Source organism: Triplophysa dalaica, chromosome 13 (genome assembly GCF_015846415.1).
Source record: "Triplophysa dalaica isolate WHDGS20190420 chromosome 13, ASM1584641v1, whole genome shotgun sequence".
Taxonomy (NCBI): domain Eukaryota; kingdom Metazoa; phylum Chordata; class Actinopteri; order Cypriniformes; family Nemacheilidae; genus Triplophysa; species Triplophysa dalaica.
In genome coordinates this window covers 11,747,793-11,766,903 of record NC_079554.1, presented here as the reverse complement: position 1 = coordinate 11,766,903, position 19,111 = coordinate 11,747,793, and the positions used below count along the sequence as shown (strand labels likewise).

General features: G+C 37.5%; 1 protein-coding gene across 4 annotated transcripts in view; it reads left to right on the top strand.

Moving 5' to 3' along the window:
* The window catches only part of bach2b (BTB and CNC homology 1, basic leucine zipper transcription factor 2b), an 85,503-nt gene that overhangs the window by 38,603 nt on the left and 27,789 nt on the right, over positions 1 to 19,111 (top strand). For 2 of the 4 annotated variants that reach the window (XM_056764130.1, XM_056764127.1), the window contains exon 2: positions 18,448 to 18,696. In XM_056764130.1, the coding sequence (XP_056620108.1) occupies positions 18,460 to 18,696 (237 nt within the window). In that variant the 5' untranslated portion in view covers positions 18,448 to 18,459. Of the gene's footprint in view, positions 1 to 4,633; positions 4,771 to 15,491; positions 15,591 to 18,447; positions 18,697 to 19,111 lie in introns of those variants that run through there. The other 2 variants (XM_056764131.1, XM_056764128.1) reach the window with 2 other exon arrangements.

Sequence of the window (19,111 nt, the reverse complement as noted above, 5' to 3'; positions counted from 1 at the left end):
ACTGTTCTTTAATGCAATGTTTTAGACTAGAACCACTATCTATACTTTTAAAAATAATTAATGAAAAACCTTTAATTTTAACATGCATCTAAATGTATATTTGTTGATATTACAAAGAATTAAATGAAAGAAATTTCTAGTGAATGTCTGTTTAAAATAAAAAATGTATACTGGATTACTATGAAAGATTTGTTTTAGATGATTCAGTGTAATGAAGGCGATTTTGTATAATTTCCTATGTAGTTGTGTGAAGAGTCTTTTCTTACTTTCTTTCATTTCATTTCTTTCTTTCTTTCATTTCTGATTACAAAGATTACTCAAACAACAGCTGGGTTTTTTTTTAAATCGTCTCACTACAGTGGAAAATGTGGCTTCAAATAAGGGTCTTATTTTGTTCTTTTCCTACTGTAGTATTGAGTCATAACACTTGACTCAGAAAAGACTGTACCAGATTGAGTTTAATCCACTCTGTAGTGCACCTGCCACTGAATGACAAACCCTAGTCTGACTCTTCCTCTAAACCACTGAATCATTTTATTATGACGTAAGCTCTATTGTGGTTAAAAGAGTATAATCACAGCTAATATCATAAGTGCTTTATGAATAAGATACTTTTTCTTCTCTTTCTTATAAATTCACCTCTTTCTTTTAAGTCATCTTCTGAAATCTTTGTTGACGAGAATGTGTCGGTTAAGATCTTCAGATTTGACCAGTCCTCATCTCTGGATCATGTATCAGTATTTGGTACTGTATTCTTCTACCTGGCTACAGGGAATGTTAAAGGGGTCATATTGTGCCAATAAATGTTTTTGTAAGTATTTGGTTTGTGTAACGAGCAATGCGGGACGAGAGCCTCGAGGGATGACGCGAGGCCGGTGACGCGAGTAATAATGAGTGTAGGCTGCTGGTGGTGTGGAAGAGGTGGCGAGAGATCTCTTATGTTTTTGGGCCTCTTACAAAGATACCAGAATCTGAATCAGAGACATTCTGAAACTGAAATCCTAGGTTTTGTGGAAATATTTGAATAAGTCAACATCAAATATCTAATCACCAAATGTCAGATCGCTGAAGGAAAGCTTGTCACCAGCAACAAGTAGGCAGGAACTCCCACAGACTGACATCAGTTACACACTTGACAGGTTTGGTCTGATCTGAATATTTCCATTGTATGTGTGTGTGTGTGTGTGAGAGAGAGAGAGAGAGAGAGAGAGAGAGAGAGATGTTTGTTCTGAGTCCGCTTTAAATGTTTAACCCCAATCACGCAGCAATAGTCTTTTGCGCACACTTGGGATCATAACCTTTACAACTATGATTTATCTGAGGGAAGATACATGCACTTCAACGCACACTGGCAAACTAAAGATTATTTGGCTATAAAGAGGGGAAAAATTAAGGTTATGACCTTATGCCTTACTTGAAATTTCCTAATATGATAAATAATCATTCTACTAAAGGATAGTTCGCCCCAAAATTACAATTCTTTCATTCTTTCAATTCTTTTTTACTCACCCTCTTTCCATTTTAAACCGGTATGACTTTCTTTCTTTTGCCAAACACAAAAGATATATTAAAGAACGTTGGTAACCAAACAAAATTGACTTGCCCCATTGACTTCTGTAATATTAAAGACACAGAACCACTGAGATTTTTCAAAATATCTTCTTTTGTCACAGTTGACATGAGGGGTAATAAATGACATAAATGTTACTTTTTTGGGTGCACTTTTCCTTTAAGGTTAGTCGTCTCTGTCTTTTTTGAAGAAATGATTCACTTTTTTCGCTTTTGCTATATTTGTCTCGTCTCTCATGGAGCTTGGACCCATGATTGATGAAGAGCTTGTGTTGTTTTGGAAACGTGCGCGCGTTACATTTCTGCCATGTAACCTGTCTGAAGCACTCTGTATTAGAGCCCACATGCTGTATGTCACTCAAATATAAGCAGTATGTAGTACGATACTATATTCGTACTTTAGTAGAAAACCTCACACAAACCCAGAGTTCCCTTTTGAACAAATATAGCTGTGAATGAATGCAGATTTTTTTTAAATTTAGTTTGCAGAACAGGAATTAGCTACTACATCAATGAAACAATCATTGTAGTGACTTCAGTGTGAACGGTGTGCACCAAACCGAGATCTCACATGTGACTTTTGTAGAGTTTCGGAAAAATATTTCGGCTTGTCAGTAGTCAAAAGTCTGATCTCAATTTAAAAAAAAATCATGAGCAATGTGTGTTTTTATTTATAGTTTTATAAATGATCAGCACTAACTGTATGCCAACAATGGTCTCAATTTGGTTTTAGTTTTCTTTATGGACTGCTTTAAGTCTCCTGAACTTTGATAAATCAACCTCTGAATAAAATAAATATTTTATAATCGTAACAAACGGTTTGTTATAAACGTATGTTGTGAAAGTGCGGATGTGGGTGGCCATAAGTGTCAGTTCTTTCCTATGGGGAGATTTTCCATCAGTCTACATTTCCTCTGTTGGGTGGAAGTTTGTTTTGCACAAAATTAAATTCTGACAACTTCATGCGTATTTCATCAAAAATAGTTACCGGTCCTATAACGGATGTAACCACTAATCTGGGTTTGTTGATTCAGCAGTGGTTGTGCTTCTGTTGATGGTGTTTGCTGTGTCATGTGGCATGATAAAGTGCATTTATTCGACCATAACATGTAAACCGATCAAACAATAGGCATTATTCTGAAACAAACAATGACTTTATTGAGCACAATGTCTAAATATTGTGTTGCGTCAAGTCAACATAAGCCAGAACTGTGAAGCATAGGGTAAAATCCTCCTCTGGGCTGGTTTTATGGATTAAGTGGCTAAAGCTTACTGACTCCATATGTCTTTGTGTGTGCATGCGTGTGTGTGTGCGCACATGTCTTAAAACTTGAAAGAATTTGCTGGAGGTGCTCGTGGAGTATTGTTACAGGATGTTTTGATTCTCTTTGTATTTTAGACATATGAAAACCATTTTTTTCTCTGCCTAAAGGACGTGATCCCAACCTGTCTGTCTATACTCAGAGAAGGCTATATATGGGCACGCGGAATGTCCACTTGTAAGAACAACACAGTTTTTTTCTTCGGTTCACACTGCAGAACACATACGATTTGACAAGAAACAAGTGTGGGAAAACGGCTTTCGATAACATGCACCATCATGTGCTCCGGTCGCACCACAGGTTTTATTCGCAAGTATCACAGACAATGTAACTCCTGTGCTGTAAGTGGCTTTGAAAGAAGTCAGATCCATATGTTAGATGTATTTAAACTTATTTTAATGTTCATTACAATTTGAGTCAGATGGGTAGACCGGTTCCCATTGAAAGGAACAACAGCTGACACATATTTGATACAGTGCAATAATCAGCCTGTGCTACATATCATTGCTGTCCTTCCAAACCTCTGATGTCCAAATTCGCAGTTTTTCAGGAAATGGAAAAAACTCTGTACTTTTTAAATGATTAAATACAGTGTTGTTGAAGTTGATAAGCACTACTTTTTTGGGGTTAAATGTTGAAACTCCGTGACAAAACATACAGAATGACTTATAATAATGATTTTTGGCTAAAAATAAATATATATATGAAGATACTAAGTTTCAGAAGGACACCAGCGAAATGTGCTGTGATACATATGTGATATGTCTCATAATTGTTTGTTATATATTTTTTAATATGTGGTGTTCCTATAACTCAGAGTTGAGCTGTGTCATCCGAATGTTTTATATGCAGACGTTGACTATGTACTGGATCTGTTCCAGTCAGTTTTGTGACTCAAATGCTGTGGTCTACACGCAAAAAGCGTTAGGTCTTGGTTTATTAGAATTTAACAGATGCACAAACTAAATGATATAAAGTGCAATAATGTAATAAAAATGTTCAGTGTTATGAAAGTCTTTGATATTTACTTTAGTCAGTGTCACTATGGTTACAGGTGTTATTCACAGATATCCCAAGAATAGAAACGAAGGTTAACATTAGTTATTCTTTGATACTGCGAGATATTCGAGCTGCTTCTTGAAGAGCACAACAATTCGAGAGTCACACCTGTTCCTTTTAATAAATACGGTTGTCAATCCTAAACGCAAGCAGTGTCATACAGGAATATTTTAATTATTTAATTATTTACATATGTCAGAAGGCAGAGTACAGAGTTACCTACTGTACCTTTACTCTTGAGCAGGTACATTCGTTTTGGAAAATATAGTGAATTATAAATAGAACCTACATACAATACAAATTGTTTTATCATAACTTGTGATTACATTAAATAATGAAAAGTTAAATGTTAAATGATGTATAGTGTGTAGTGAACTGCAAATCTAAAACATATCTTATTGTGCAAACCATTGTGTGTATTTAAGGTCCTCACTTATATAGCTTGTAAGGTCTGTTTGTGCCCCGTCCAGCCCTGTCTGTTACCATATAAGACTTGTTCATGACTCATGCTGCTTTGTGACCTGCAATGTGGGAAGTCATGATTCATACGAGCTACATTTAATCATCCTCAACTCAAAATACTCTGGCATGTGTGACCCCATCCCCCCCGCAAACACACTCACAAGCCATCAGTCCCCTGGATGCCAGTGCACTTGTGTCATTGTGCTCTTCAGTGGTCTGAGTTCAAAGATAGGTTACATGCATTTAAAACAACATGAATATCGCTTATTTTCTCGGAATGTTTTTATTGATCGTTGGAATTTCAAACCATGCCATCATCCCTTGCACTGACATGGTTTTGCTGTGACATCATTCAGAGGTAACGTGGTTTTTGACGACGCACGTGTTTGCTGTTGTGAAGACATTTATGATAAGAGTACTGTTATGATATTATTATGTATGTTTTCATGTATACATTTTTGATATATTAGTTTGATATTAAAATTAAACATTCAAATGTTGACATTTCCTAATAATGATAATACGGTTAATTTTATAGCACCTTTCCCAAACTCAAGGATGCTTTGGAATGACAGTGCAAGAGAAATATAGACAATCTTACAGACAAATCACACAGGTGCTCAGTTACATGTGCAATCGCAATTGCATTCCACATCAGCAGTGCAAGCAGTCATGCAGAGAACACAAATCAGTACCTGTGCGATAACAGTTGTACATCGCAATAGCAGCGCTAACATCAAGTACAACCACATTTTAAGAAGAAAACAGATTATGAACGCAAGAAAGGTTAAACAGATAGGCATTTAGTCTTAAATTCATGCAGTGTGGAAATTGTTTCGAAGAGTTAGGGGCAGTGAGTTCCAAAGTTAAGGAGCCATTACAGAGAAAGATCTGCCTCTCCGGGATGACAAGCAAAATGTTGGTACATATAGCATTTTACCTTGAGATGATCGAAGTGATCGCAAAGGGATATAGGGAGAGAGTAGGTCGGTAAGATAAGAAGAAAGACCATACAGTGATTTAAAGGTGAGCAGAAGGATTAAGCAGAAGGACTTTAAAATGTAAAAGTCACACTTCACAAAATGGTTATATTTGTTGGCATTACAAATACATGAACTAACAATGAGCCATATAGGTTTTAGCATGTATTAATATTTGTTCATGCTAGTTAATGTCATTACAACTATTCATGTGAGTTCATTCATTAAAGGGGTCATTTGAGTCGGCTAAAAGAATATTAGCGTTTGTTTTAGATGTAATGCAATGTGTATACACGATTTAAGGTTAAAAAACAATGTATTTTCCACATACCGTGTATGTTTGTATCTCCTCTTTGCGCCGCTTCTCTGAAACACGCTGATATTTTGAACAGCTCATCGCTCTGAAAAGCGAGGTGTGCTACGGTTGGCCAGGTCACTAGTGCGTAGTGATTGGTCGAATACTACATGGAAATGTAACGTCTCTTACCATATTCAGTACATCAGGCTGCGACGGTACGATGAGATTTACAAGACGGTCCACCTTACTTGCGTATACATTTGGGCGGTCTTAGTCAAATCAAACCACAAAGTGATGTACATGCGTGGGGGTGTGGTTACAAGAGGCGTTTCAGGCAGGTCTGGGTGAGCATTCGCTTTTAGATAGAATTTTTCTTTTGTGCTGACACTTACACTTTTGCAATTTTTCGTGTCAATACATGGGTAACTTATAACACAGAAGACACAGAAAAACACGTATTTCCACCATATGACCCCTTTAACTAATTAACTAACAACATTCGATTGCAAAAATGTATAAGCAAATGCTGGAATCAACATGAAATAAGATTAATACATGCTGTAGAAGTATTGTTTATTGTTGGTTCATGTTAGCTAATGTTTATAAGAGCTTTAATGTTAACAAGAGCTTTCCTGTCGCTCAGTGTTTAGAGCATGACGCTGGCAACGCCAAGGTTATGGGTTCGATTCCAGGGGATTGCACATACTCAGACGTAATGTATAGTTTAGTGCAATGTAAGTGTCAATGTAACAGATACCACCTTATTATAAAGTGTTATCAAACATTCCCAAATTACTAGTTTTTGCATATAGATCTTAAGTTTAATAATATTTTTAATGACCGATACCAACACCAACATTTTTATTTTTGCGAGTATAGACACTTCACAAAAACTGGGTTGGGTTGTCCCAACACCATGAATACTTTCAAATTACAGTAGATGTACACATATGCTTAATCTAATATAACTAGCATGTGATCTGAGCATGTTCTATAATTTCTGTTTTTGGCATACTGCTCTTAAAATGTATGGAAAACTATTTACAGCTCATTATAGTTATAGGTCTTTATAACTAATATGATTAAAACTAGTAATTGGATTTAGTTATAGAATTTATCCTCCGAGTTGTGCATTCAAAATTTTTATATAATAGCTGTTTTATAGAAAACACGTTGGGAATCATCAACAGAGGTCAGGGGGATTTTTTCTCCCCCACTATTTGTTTTTATATTGAGCTCTTTCATGTGTGTTTAGTATTGATTCATTCAGTGAGGGTTTCGGCCAGTGCCTACCTCAGTGAACAAAGAGAATTTATTAGTTAATGACAAAAGATGATTACTTTAGCCCTGTTCACACTTGATATTAACATCTGTCTTGGGTGATCCCATCACAGTGGATCAAGTTAGGTAGATCGCTGTTAACACCTGCTAGCATCTCTTATGTATGTCCTGCGGCTACATCATACAGCATTTTTCACTTTCTCCCACTGTGGTTAGCCTAATCCAATCTCAAAGCACTTTGAAAACCATTTACATATTTGTTTATCCACGATCACTTGCGATCAGATCACCCGAGACGGATCACAGGATGTTAACAAGGTCTTGAGGTCGGTGTTACTGTCTACCTGTGATATTGCGTTGTTGTCTTTGTTCTGTTGACCTGCGCAATATGTCTGCAACATGCAGATCATCGGGCGGCGGCTGTCAGAGATTGATGATGATGGGATCCCGGCTTCTGCCTACCCCAGCTGTACAATAACTCAAGTAATGCCATGCCCCCTATACATGTTCCATTAAGAATAAGTCACACTCACGCACACAGCTGGCAGCTCCAGTGATGAATAATTAACAACCTCTCAGCATACTCCAGGAAAGAGAGCGAGAAAGGGATGATGCATAGGTTTTTCTCTCCCTTGGGGTGACGCAAAGGCAGACAATACTATTGATTTCTGCTCGGGCAAGAGCCACTTGGATCCATTTGGAGATTGAGCCCGGCTAAATGAACAGAGACACAGCTTCACGTTTGCACACGTGCACTGCCAAATCTTTACACTTGAAATTGTGTTTTTTATGACTATGTGAATCTTTGGACACGTCGGGAAATTTCAGTCATGATCCGATTTCAAAATGTTTCTATTTCGTTTTTTCGATTTTCCTTATTGATAATCTTTGATGAGTAAATAGTCTAAATAACTATGACATATATTTAGTTAATATGAGCGTAGCATAGTTACCTAGTACCAGATTTCACAATGGATTTATTTTCCCCACAGATATACTGCACAGTATTGTCTCCTTCGTATAAAAAAATGATAACGGTAATGTTACAAAAAGAAAGATTGTGCTTTTGATGCAATCTTAAAGCAAAATTTAAAACAAGATGTGTGATTTTAATCTGTGCTGAGGTCATAAAGTGGATCTCATTTACGTAAAATATCCTTATTACGTCTTCTGGGCCGCCAGTTGTGAAACTATACAGTCGGGTTTTCTTGAATCTGATACTTAAAGTATGACTGAAGTGAGCTCCGATAACATCAAATTGTGTATTCAGCACAAACGAACTCGGGTCAAGTCTTGGGGCATTATGGGATGCCTGCATCAAACAGTTTCGCATTCTGTTTGACAAACTGATTGACTTCGTCACCACGCATGTTATCTCCATGGTTTGAACCAGCTAGATCTTATCTCACGTCATCATGAATGTGAAAGAGTTCTCAGATCAGGGATCGACAAAATAAATGCTTTTCTGTTAAAGGGACAGTTCACCCTAAAATGAAAATGTTGTCATCATTTCCTCATCCTCTTTTTTTCTTCTGCAGAACACAAAAGAATATATTTTGAAGAATGTTAGAAACCGAGCAACGTCCGTACCCGTTCACTTCTATCGTATGCACACAAAACCAGTGCAAGAATGTTTTGGGGTAACCTTTATGATGAAGCTGACACAAAAAGGTCAGCCAGCATTCTGCGCTTTTATACAATCAAGACAATCTGGTTCTTGCGCACACTGAGGTCACCAGAGTCTTTATCAGTCTGTGGCTTAACTGGAAATCCCCAATTAAAAACGTAGAAGAAAAAACCCTTCTTCCTAACCTATTCGTTTATTTTATTTTCACCCTTTAGTCACCTAAAACACCCCGTTTACCTAAATGTCTCCCCATCTGTCCAATCTCTCAATTTGTCTCTCTGTCATATTCGTGTAAATCACAGACCGGCGTCTGGTTAGTAATACCGAAAGAAGGGTGTTGTCTGGAGCGGAAGACAAATACTAGATTCGGTTTGGTTTCTTACACTTTCACCAAACATAGTTCCTCTTGTCACTGTTTGGGGGGTGCTTGTGCCTTTGACCTAAATCAACACACTGGTTTGCTTTAATGCCACCATGACCCTTTTAGACCTCTTCCGTAAACTAAATGCTAACTTCCTGTCGCGTAAGCGTAAACTCATTCACCTCTGCTCGCAGGTTGTAGGTGTTCTTTGATGTACGCAGTGTCGACTTTATTCCGTGATCGTTTAGGAATTATTGTGTCAAGACCCAGTCATGTTTTAAAGGGCTTTAATTAGTTCTCAAGTAGATTTATTGGGGATGATACTCCCCGTGGTCTCATACAAGGACGGAATAGAAGTTAATTGTTCTGTGAAAGATTATTATTAGGTCTATACTGATGATGGCCGGTGAAAGAAAGTGAGGGGAAAGTGATGGTGAGTGTCAGGGGATGTTGTAAAAAACTTTGAAAGACAGATAAGATTTGGGGCAGTTCATGAAAGAAACGGTGCTTCCTTTGTGTTTGTGTGATCAAAGCATATTTATAACTGTATGGGTTGATATAAAGAAAAATGGACCAATATCTTGGATGTGAGCGTCACGCAACTAAAGCCACAGTATGCACCCACACAAAATTTTGACTTTAGCTTTTGCATAAATTATGAAATTGAAACAAATTCGGTGGGAAAGTGGAAATTCTCTGCTCTTGTTGGTGAAAAGACGAGAGTTCGTAACGCCTCTTGACATTTAAGAAAGAAAAAGGTGCATTCCTTTTAACTGTGTAGGAGAGGCGCATAGAGGAATGGTAGACTGTTGGCACTGATGAGGCATGATTATGAATCATAGATATGCAGTTAGCATCCTGAACTATAATAAGTTTCCATTAAGAACATCACACTTTAAAATATATAAACTTGTGTAACCAATTTATTTTTAACAAGAGCTTATTACTCGTTTGATTGTCCAAGACTGAGAATCTGTGCATACACAATTAATGTGAAGAAAGAGAATATGTATGTTTGGAAATTTGACATGCACCAAGTAAAGGATATGCTTATTATATATTTAAAGAGTTAACTCTGTTTCTAACTATTTAAAAAATAATCTTAAAATAAATTAATAGTAATAAAATTGCAGTTGGGTTGCGTTTATTAAGTAATAATAACTACAAAAAAATACAGCTAACTAATACAATAACAACATGATAATATAATAAAAAATTAGATTTTATCAAAAAAATCTGCTATCCATTTTTCTGGCAAATAAACTCTTTATTTAACTCATTCAATGCAACATGGTCTTCACAAGAGCCTACTAAAGCTTTCCAGCATCCAGAAAGTGAGCAAGCTGTGCTTGTTTTTTGACATCAGCGTTGTTTTGCAATATTTTCCATTAATAATTTCATTTTTACTGCCCCCCAAACAGATTTTCCCTTAGTCAGTAGAAGTATGATGAAAAATGAATATCCTCATTTATTAAGCCTAATTAAAAACATCTGGTGGAGTCTGTAAACAGGCCTCCTGACGATACATTTGTGAATGTGTTTTTTTATATTGCAGCTCATGTAGCGAATAACAGGCAACCCTCCAGTCTCATGAATTTTGTTAATAAAACATGGTCATTATTTAATACCTGTGAAGCATCTGTATATCCAATAAATAGACAAAATACACAAATGTTCTCCTGGGACAGTTAAGACAGAACTCACTGAGCTAAACTTGTTTATTGATAATTTCAGCTGCCTCCAAAAAATAGACTGTCTGAAAAGCTGGCAGACCAAAGCTCCAAAAGAAAAAAAAAAGAAATAGACACAAAGTACATAACATGAAAATATCATCTGTGAAACTTTTGAAAGTCTATGAATTAAAAATAATGTATATTAAGATAAATCATATTCAATGTTTTTGGTTGACCACCATTTTCAAGTGCTGCGCTTTTGTTATATTTTGTTATTCTGGCTGCATCCAATAGGATAACATCAAACTTTATACTCACACGATTATTAGTTTGTCATTACCTCAAGTTGATATCTCCGACCAATTTTGGAGACAAGTCTATAGATTTATATTCCCTATACGAAAGAAGTATCACAAATTAAATCTCTGTAATGAGATCTTTTTTATTTCAGTTGATTCTCATAGGTGGCAAAATTAAATGGAGATTAAATAAAGTCTTTTCCGCTGATATTAAGAAAATAAATTGCTTCTGAAATCGCATGCTTCCACCAGAGTTCAAGAAGATATTGCAATAATATCACAAAATGTGCTTCGATTTGCGAAGTCTGCAATCGAACTCAATATTTCAAGCGGAAACATTTCTCATTAAACTTCAAAATCACATCAACTTTGCTATACAATCCATGTTCATTTTGTATCCCTATACTCGATGTTTAACAATTGTTTCATTCCTAAGCAATTTCATTGCTTTTGGAATATTTTACTGAAAGTCATCTGCAGAAAAACAACTGGCACCAAGAAAGCACATGGCTGATCTTCTTTAGACAAGCACACTTGGTGCTTGTTGAGTGCCAGAAAGATTTCCCTTCCAATGACTCAAGTACCATTTACATCTACTTCTGTAGTCAAGATTGTTTTGTCAGCAAAAATCAATCCTAATGATCAAGAATATCAACACTAGTCTTACAAGACCATTACATTATATTTGCCGATATGGCAAATATAAATCTTTCATCTATGAATAACTGTTTAGAAACAAAGTGGAGCCCTTTTTCTCATTTTGGATGCTACTTTACACACACCCTTATGTAACTAATGATATTTACTATAACTCGATTCCTAACCTTTTAAGATAAAATTTTCAAGAGGGCTTTTAGATCTCACGACCAAAGTCCAGCACGGTAACAATTGGTTACGGATCAACACTAAGAAAATGTCCATTATTATCATTGAATCCCATTGAGAGCGAAACAGTAAGAGCTCCATTAGTGAGTGTGCACTTTTGTCTCTGTGTGTGTGTTGGGAATAACAGGATTGGTCATAGAGAGTGATGATTTATACCCAACAGAGCTGAAGTGTTTTGAACATTAGTCATGTTTTAGTGTAAGAGGTCCAAAGAAAATGTACTGCATGCATGACCCTCTGATAAAACACAACACACTTGTGTTTTGAGATTGTGTTTCTCTGCATTTGTGTTTGTGCGCTCTGAAATGGGCTTTTAACAGTTAATAACCAATAATTACTGGTGGAAGGCAAAGCTGTCGCAGGTTTTGTTGATTGGTGTCATCACGTAAAAGTCATTACATAGTTCATCTGTACATTCACTAAATGGAGAGCTGAACGTAAACACGGGTTGTGCGGTTTGGATTTGGTGTAGAGATTAGCATAAAGTAAATGGATGACAAGTGTTTCTGCAATAATAGTAAACGAGAGTTGGTAATGATTCTGCAGTCTGTCAGCTGTGGAAGTATCTGCGCTTTTTGCCGTTTGTGTGGTAGAATAGATCAATCTAAAACAAATATTATATAATATAAATTAAAATATTTGATGATGCATCATTTTGTATTGCCACCACTACCAAGGATTTAAAGTTTTTGAAGATTTTAAATCACATTTTTTTCATTTTAGTTGTTTTATATAAAATGACCATAGAAGGAAAAAAATATCTCACAGAAATTGTATTTTTTTACAGTAATGATATTAAATAAAGATCAACGTGTGTTAAATAGTGCTTTTTATCATATTATTAAGAGCAAATTTGTCTAAGCTGTGAATCGATATGCAAATCTATATTATTTGCTGTTTTATCTTAAATTAGAATCAAAAAGAGTTTTATTTACGAAGTTCATACACATTTTTGTGGAATTTTGGGAGTACTTACATAATATACAGCATCGAAAACAAAATATATAAAATCTATAAAATATAAAAGCTTATATTAACAAAATATATCAAATGAAAATAATAATAATATTCAAATATACAGCAGAATAAAATAAGAGACCACCAAAATAATTTTTAGTTTTTCTGAATTTATTATTTCTAAGTACGTTTTAAGGAACATTATAATTTTTTTTCCATTCTTTGAATTAGTGGCGTCATTTCTCCCAAATTTAAAATGCTAAAATTTTATTTGCAGAAAATTGAAAAAGGTCTTGCAGATCTTGTAAACTGCAAAGAAAGCAAGTTCATATTCATGCGACGACAATACTAATGTTTTCATGTGTATTTTAGGATCGGTTCATAAATGAATATATATGATAGAATAATTTTCATGCATCTTTGCAGCCTCTCACACTGTGTCTAATTTTTAACATATTTTTTTCAATATTTTTACTTTCTCCTAGCAAATTTTTACCTCTGACTAATAAGATCATCTGGAAGTTTACTGTATTAGCCAAATTGTAGTAAAAAGTGATTTTGGATACACTTTTGGTAAAGTTTGAGTGTTGAGCTAGCCACAGGTGAGTTGAGTGTTTCTGTCAGTGTAGCAGTGCAAGCAGCTTTGTTCTGTCAAAAATGCTCCACTCAGCAGCGCAGAGGACACGCACCACAAAGCACATCATGCGCTGTCATTTGCCCAAACCGCCGTGCCAGGCCTCCTGCGTAGTGTGCTTTTGCAACGGCACTGCGTTTCACACTATCACTTTCACTACCTTCTGTTTCTCGATCTGTCAAACGAATTTTCCAAGACACTGGAACCGCCCAGCTCTGCTTTTCAGGCGTAGTGAAGCCGTAAAGAAGGCCCCTGGTGGGTTTGTTTATTTTTAGGGTCTGCAGTGAAGCCGTCTGAAATGTGAGGGCACTGGTACAGGCCAGTACAGAGTGGAGGAGCATCTTTGCACGAGGACTCCTGCAAGTTCTAATTATAAGGACATCGGTTCAGTATCTGTTATTTCGGGAAAATCACAGGCTGGTCGAAAGCCAGCATAAGAGTTTAAGTTTAGAGTCGAGATTCGAGCACACCTTGCACCTCCGAGATGTTTCAGCGGATTTCAACATCCTCAGGCATTACTTGTGGTTTTGTACATTATGCTGAGAAAGAAGAATGTGTTTTATCCAAAAAAATGAATTCCCTCCAAAGAAAATAAAGCTTCAAAACACACAACGTTTGAATTTTCCCGCAGCTCAAGGGTTTACACATTCTTATCATGTTCGAACACTGATGATACATTTTAACCTTCATTGAACTGATTTTGCATTGCTTATTAATATGAAGCTGAAAACACAATCATCCAATATTGTCCTTTGGGTCTAAGGCTCTGGTTTCATAGTGTGTAAGTCTCACGTTTACAGCCCTTTGAGCATTTAAAGTAGAACACCAGCGACAGCTGTCGGAAACTCATCACGGAGCTTCGCCTTTGATGTGTGGAAGCTTTCCTCGCAAAACCAGTTAGCTGCCACGGTTAACAAGACAAGGTCTGGGGAAAAAAGTAGGAAGGAACAAAAGAAAGGCCTAGAAGAATGCACGGTACAAAATGCACACATCTGAAAATCCCGTCGTGGAAAGAAAGCACATTCCAATTCTGAAATAGTGTGTTTGGAATCTTCGGAACCTTGCAACCACATCTGGAAACATTATTCTTGGAAGACAGGTCATTATGCTCCAAAGGCAGCAGGGAAAACATATTTAGGGCGAGCCAAAGAAACAAAATCAAAAACAATCATTGGAGTGACCAGTTGGACTGTTGCTGTATATGTCTGGGAATGTCGAGCTTTAATTTGTCTTCACGGATTGAAAACAATGTCTGTCTCGGTCACAGATGTGGCAAACCTCGAGATTTGAGTAAAGCTGAGTTTAATAATGTTGGTGTTATGTGTGAAAAAACGTATTGCATATGCATGCATGAAATGCTGATTGAACGCATCTAAAACATGCAGTCTCAATAATTGCTGAGAAAAGCCTCTGTTGGTTGTTGATCACTGTTAGTTGTTTATACAGATAATATTGTGAATAAAAAGTCCAAAAGTCCTATTTTGAAAAAAAATTGCCGCCCTATTGAAAGCAGTTATGCTTTCCCAGCTATCAAAAGTTTGTTTTCAAAATGCTCTGAAAACGTTACGTGAATGTTAGAAGAACATTACTTTCTGTCATTTTGGATTTCATAAACATTAGGAACGTCGAAGGAACGTTCTTAGAACAAACTTTTGTCAGCTGGGTGCATTAATATTGATGGTTGGTGCTTTGCAGAAATGCGATACAGCCTGATTCTACCTGCCTTTGTCTTCATTCGGTAACCACAGACAACCTCCCACACATGCATGTATGTGCGCAAGCACACACACACACACAATGCAGTATAGGATCTCTGAACCCACATGCCGTGTGGTTTGATTTTCACTGAGAGCAAGTGAGAGAGAGATTGAAAGAGAGGGAGGTGCCTGGCCCACTGGTTCCATTCTCTTGGTTGAGGAGTTTCCATTTGCACACAGTCATTTCCAATGACCGAGGACAACTTTCTGTTTCCACATTTTAATTCGGGGAGCAATAAGCCGTCAACCCTCAGTCAAGGCTCACAGCTTTTACAGACTCGCTCCGATCGAATCCGCTACCACGGTAACCGCCACACGCAACCTGCCTCGGATGGAGCAGAGCTTCAAAGGCCCGACAGCGTCGTCTGCGCGGAGAACGCAAAGTGGTTGTTTTGCCCAGTCAGGAGTTAAATCAAGATGACAAGGGTAAGAAATTTCAGGCCTGTGTCTCTGTGGCGTCGAGTTGCCTAAGGTGCAGTCAGTTTTGGTTGTGGGAGCAGGGAGGGGCTCCTCACCACAGAGAGGCATACGGGGCCAGTCCTGGCTTCAGGAGAGATGGAAAGAGCAGCGTTGGCTGAGACTGAGGCTCTGTAGGAATTGTTTAGTCATGCACTGATCATTCTGTGAGCAGAAGTTGACCCGGACAACTTAAACGGCTTAGTGTGTTGTGGAGAAGACTGCTGGCAGAGGCTGAAAGTAGAGATTGTTTCGTTTCCAAAGCAATTAAAATCGTCCTGATTCAGAGCTTAAGCATCTTTTCTCTGTCTGGGTTTCTCGTGCTTGTTTCCCCCCTCACGTCCTACTCCGAAGGGGATAGTTCAACCAGAAATGAACCAACCTGTACGACTTTCTTTCTTCCGCAGACCGAAAATTTGTATTTTTTGAAGAATGTTGGTACAACATTGGCCCCCATTGACTTCCATTTGAATGGAATTTTTTCCCAAAATACATTTTCCAGGATGTATTTATTTTTTGTGGCATGTAAAGGTTTTGGACGACGTGAGATGGAATAAATAAATATTCATTTTTGTGTTAAATATTTTTTCAATATTTTTCTGGTTTGTGTTAAGAACATATGCACACACTGGCAACGCTGCAAAATAAAATTGATTATGAGGATCTGAACATTGTGCTTTCATGTCATGAATTGCTGAGCTCCGTTCCTGACTCATCGTCATAGTCAATCTGCACTTATTCAAATCACAGACGGGCTGAATGCTAATGGAGCCGAGCGATATTCGCTTGGCAGCCAAAATGCATCCCGTCCGCCTTCTCCAGCGAGAATCCCCGCTCCCAGTCAGCCCTGGCTGGTGAGATTAAACCTGTCAGAGCCATTGTGAAGAGCCATTGTCGAATGGTCCTTACGGTCGGCCTGGGGTATGTGGATGTGTACGGAGAGGTGATCCAGAATTTCAGAGACACTTAAGTCTCTAATCACAAGTGCACCGCTTGATCCGGTTTGATGGGTGAAATAAAGGAAAAGGAGATTAAGGTAATCTTTAAAACTGTATGGCTGAATATTTTACACCAGGCAGCATCTCTCATCTCCTGCATAAGAACCTATAGCATTGACTCTGTTGACGGCTAAATCACCCTCTCGAGCTGGCACGACGTGCGGCTAATCTACCGCTGCGTGTGTGGATGGGATCATTGTCTGAAGTGTGAATCTGCACCTGTTTACATGGGGGTGTATGTTAAATCAGTGAGTGCGAATGACGACAGCTGATCCCCACATGGATCGTGTGGGAGGTTTGGGGCTTTGTTTTAGCGCGTCGCTTTGTGCGTTCGCTTACTGTGGGTGAGGAGGTGGTCATGGTGAGATTGACAAATCTTGAAGTTAGGTTCCTTTATTAACTTTTTGCCACAACTGTCGTGACACAATTGAGGATTTTCCCTGCCATGAAAAGTTTTTTTAATCACATTTGTATTCAGAAATGCATTTCTGTCCTCATGGGACTTTTTAACTGTTTTATTTTTCATCTGCATTATCGATGAAGTCATGATACCCCAGTGACATGATGCCTTTTCTAAATGTCTGTTTTTATTTAAAATATATATATGTGACCCTGGATCACAAAACCAGTCTTAAGTAGCACGGGAACATTTTTAGTAAAAGTCAAAAATACATTGTATTGGTCAAAATGATCAATTTTTCTTTTATGCCAAAAATCATTAAAATATTAAGTAAAGTTCATGTTCCATGAAGATATTTTGTAAATTTCCTACCTTCAATATATAACAACTTTATTTTTGTGAGTGGATGTCCTGCCCCAGTGTCCCTGAATAACAACTTTAAAGCCAATTTTCTCACTATTTTGAATTTTGCACTCTCAGATTCCTGAGTTTTAAACAGTTGTATCTCAGCCAGATATTGTCATATTCTAACAACTCATACATCAACAGAAATCTTATTTATTTAGCTTTCAGATTATGTAAAAATCTTAATTTCGAAAAATTAACCCATAAGACTGGTTTTGTTGTCCAGGGTCACATATGTGTGTTTGTGTGGCTTGTATCTTTATACGTATGTATAAGTACACAAACATACATGGATACTGTATATTCAAGAAATATGAGTAATGTGTATACATAATGTAAATTATATTTAAATATAAATGTAAATGTTAACATAACATTTATGCATTTGGATTTTGGCTTTTATCTAAAGAAACGTACGATGAATTAGTTTCTGCCTATGTGCAATCTCCTGGGAACGAACCCATGACCTTGGCGTTGCAAGCACCATGCTTTAACCACTGAGCTGCAGGCTCCATGTTAATACTTTTATATCAGCAAATAGCATCAGTATATATAGCATCAGTGTTGGGTGTAACTTGTAACTACGTATGTAATTAGGAACTAGTAATTAATTATCTTGCCCATCACTGATGTGCATTTATATAATATACATGCAACACACATCTATTATATAAACACAAACAATTAATTTGGAATCGCATAATAGCACTATCTCCTACACATTTTTCTGGCGCAATGTGAGCAATACACATATACGTTTACAGCTATGGCCACTTGGTTGGTATAGAATTGTACAGAGTTTGACATCAGCTTTGATTGACAGTTTCTTATTTACAGAAACAACCAGAAAAAGTCAATTCTGCCAGTAACTCTGCATTCGCTCTACAATTGTGTTGTTTTTGTCCCATTTGGTAACAGGTTTGTGTGCATTGTGCATGCAAACACGTTCCCAACATGATTGCAGCGTCATCCAGGTGACAGAATTTGTCATAACGCCTCTATGTCTGTCTCTCGTTTTGCACAGGGTGTGAGCGGTATGTCCGTGGATGAGAAGACTGAAGCTCCCATGTACGTGTATGAGTCGACGGTGCACTGTACCAACATCCTGCTGGGTCTGAATGAGCAGCGGAAGCAGGGCCTGCTCTGTGATGTCACCGTGCTGGTGGAGGGGAAGGAGTTCCGCGCGCACAGGGCTGTTTTAGCCGCCTGCAGCGAGTACTTCCTACAGGGGTTCGCCACCCAAAATGAGATGGTTCTCAGCATGCCAGAGGAGGTGAGGATGCACACATATTTTTATATATTCATGCATGTTTATTTTGCCTATCTTTAGTGTTGCTAAATGAAAGACAAACAGGGGGTTTGAACCAGTGGTGGGCGGCCCACCAGCATGATAGGGCAAATATAGAAATCAAATAATCAACAAGATGTTCTGTTGCTGTTGTTTGTCCATGTGTGAATTATGTTGTTGTATATGTATGAGGTGTATTAGATTACAGGAGGCCTATAATCACCATTCATCATTTGACTACCTACCATATGGCCGCGACCATCATTATGCTCATCTTAATGAGCAGAAACTCAGTCTGTCAAATATACAATCTCACACTGAAAGGAGCAGTCTGCTACAGCCCAAAGCGCACATTTAATACATTTACATCTGTTGCATTTCAATCTCTCCAGCTTTGAGG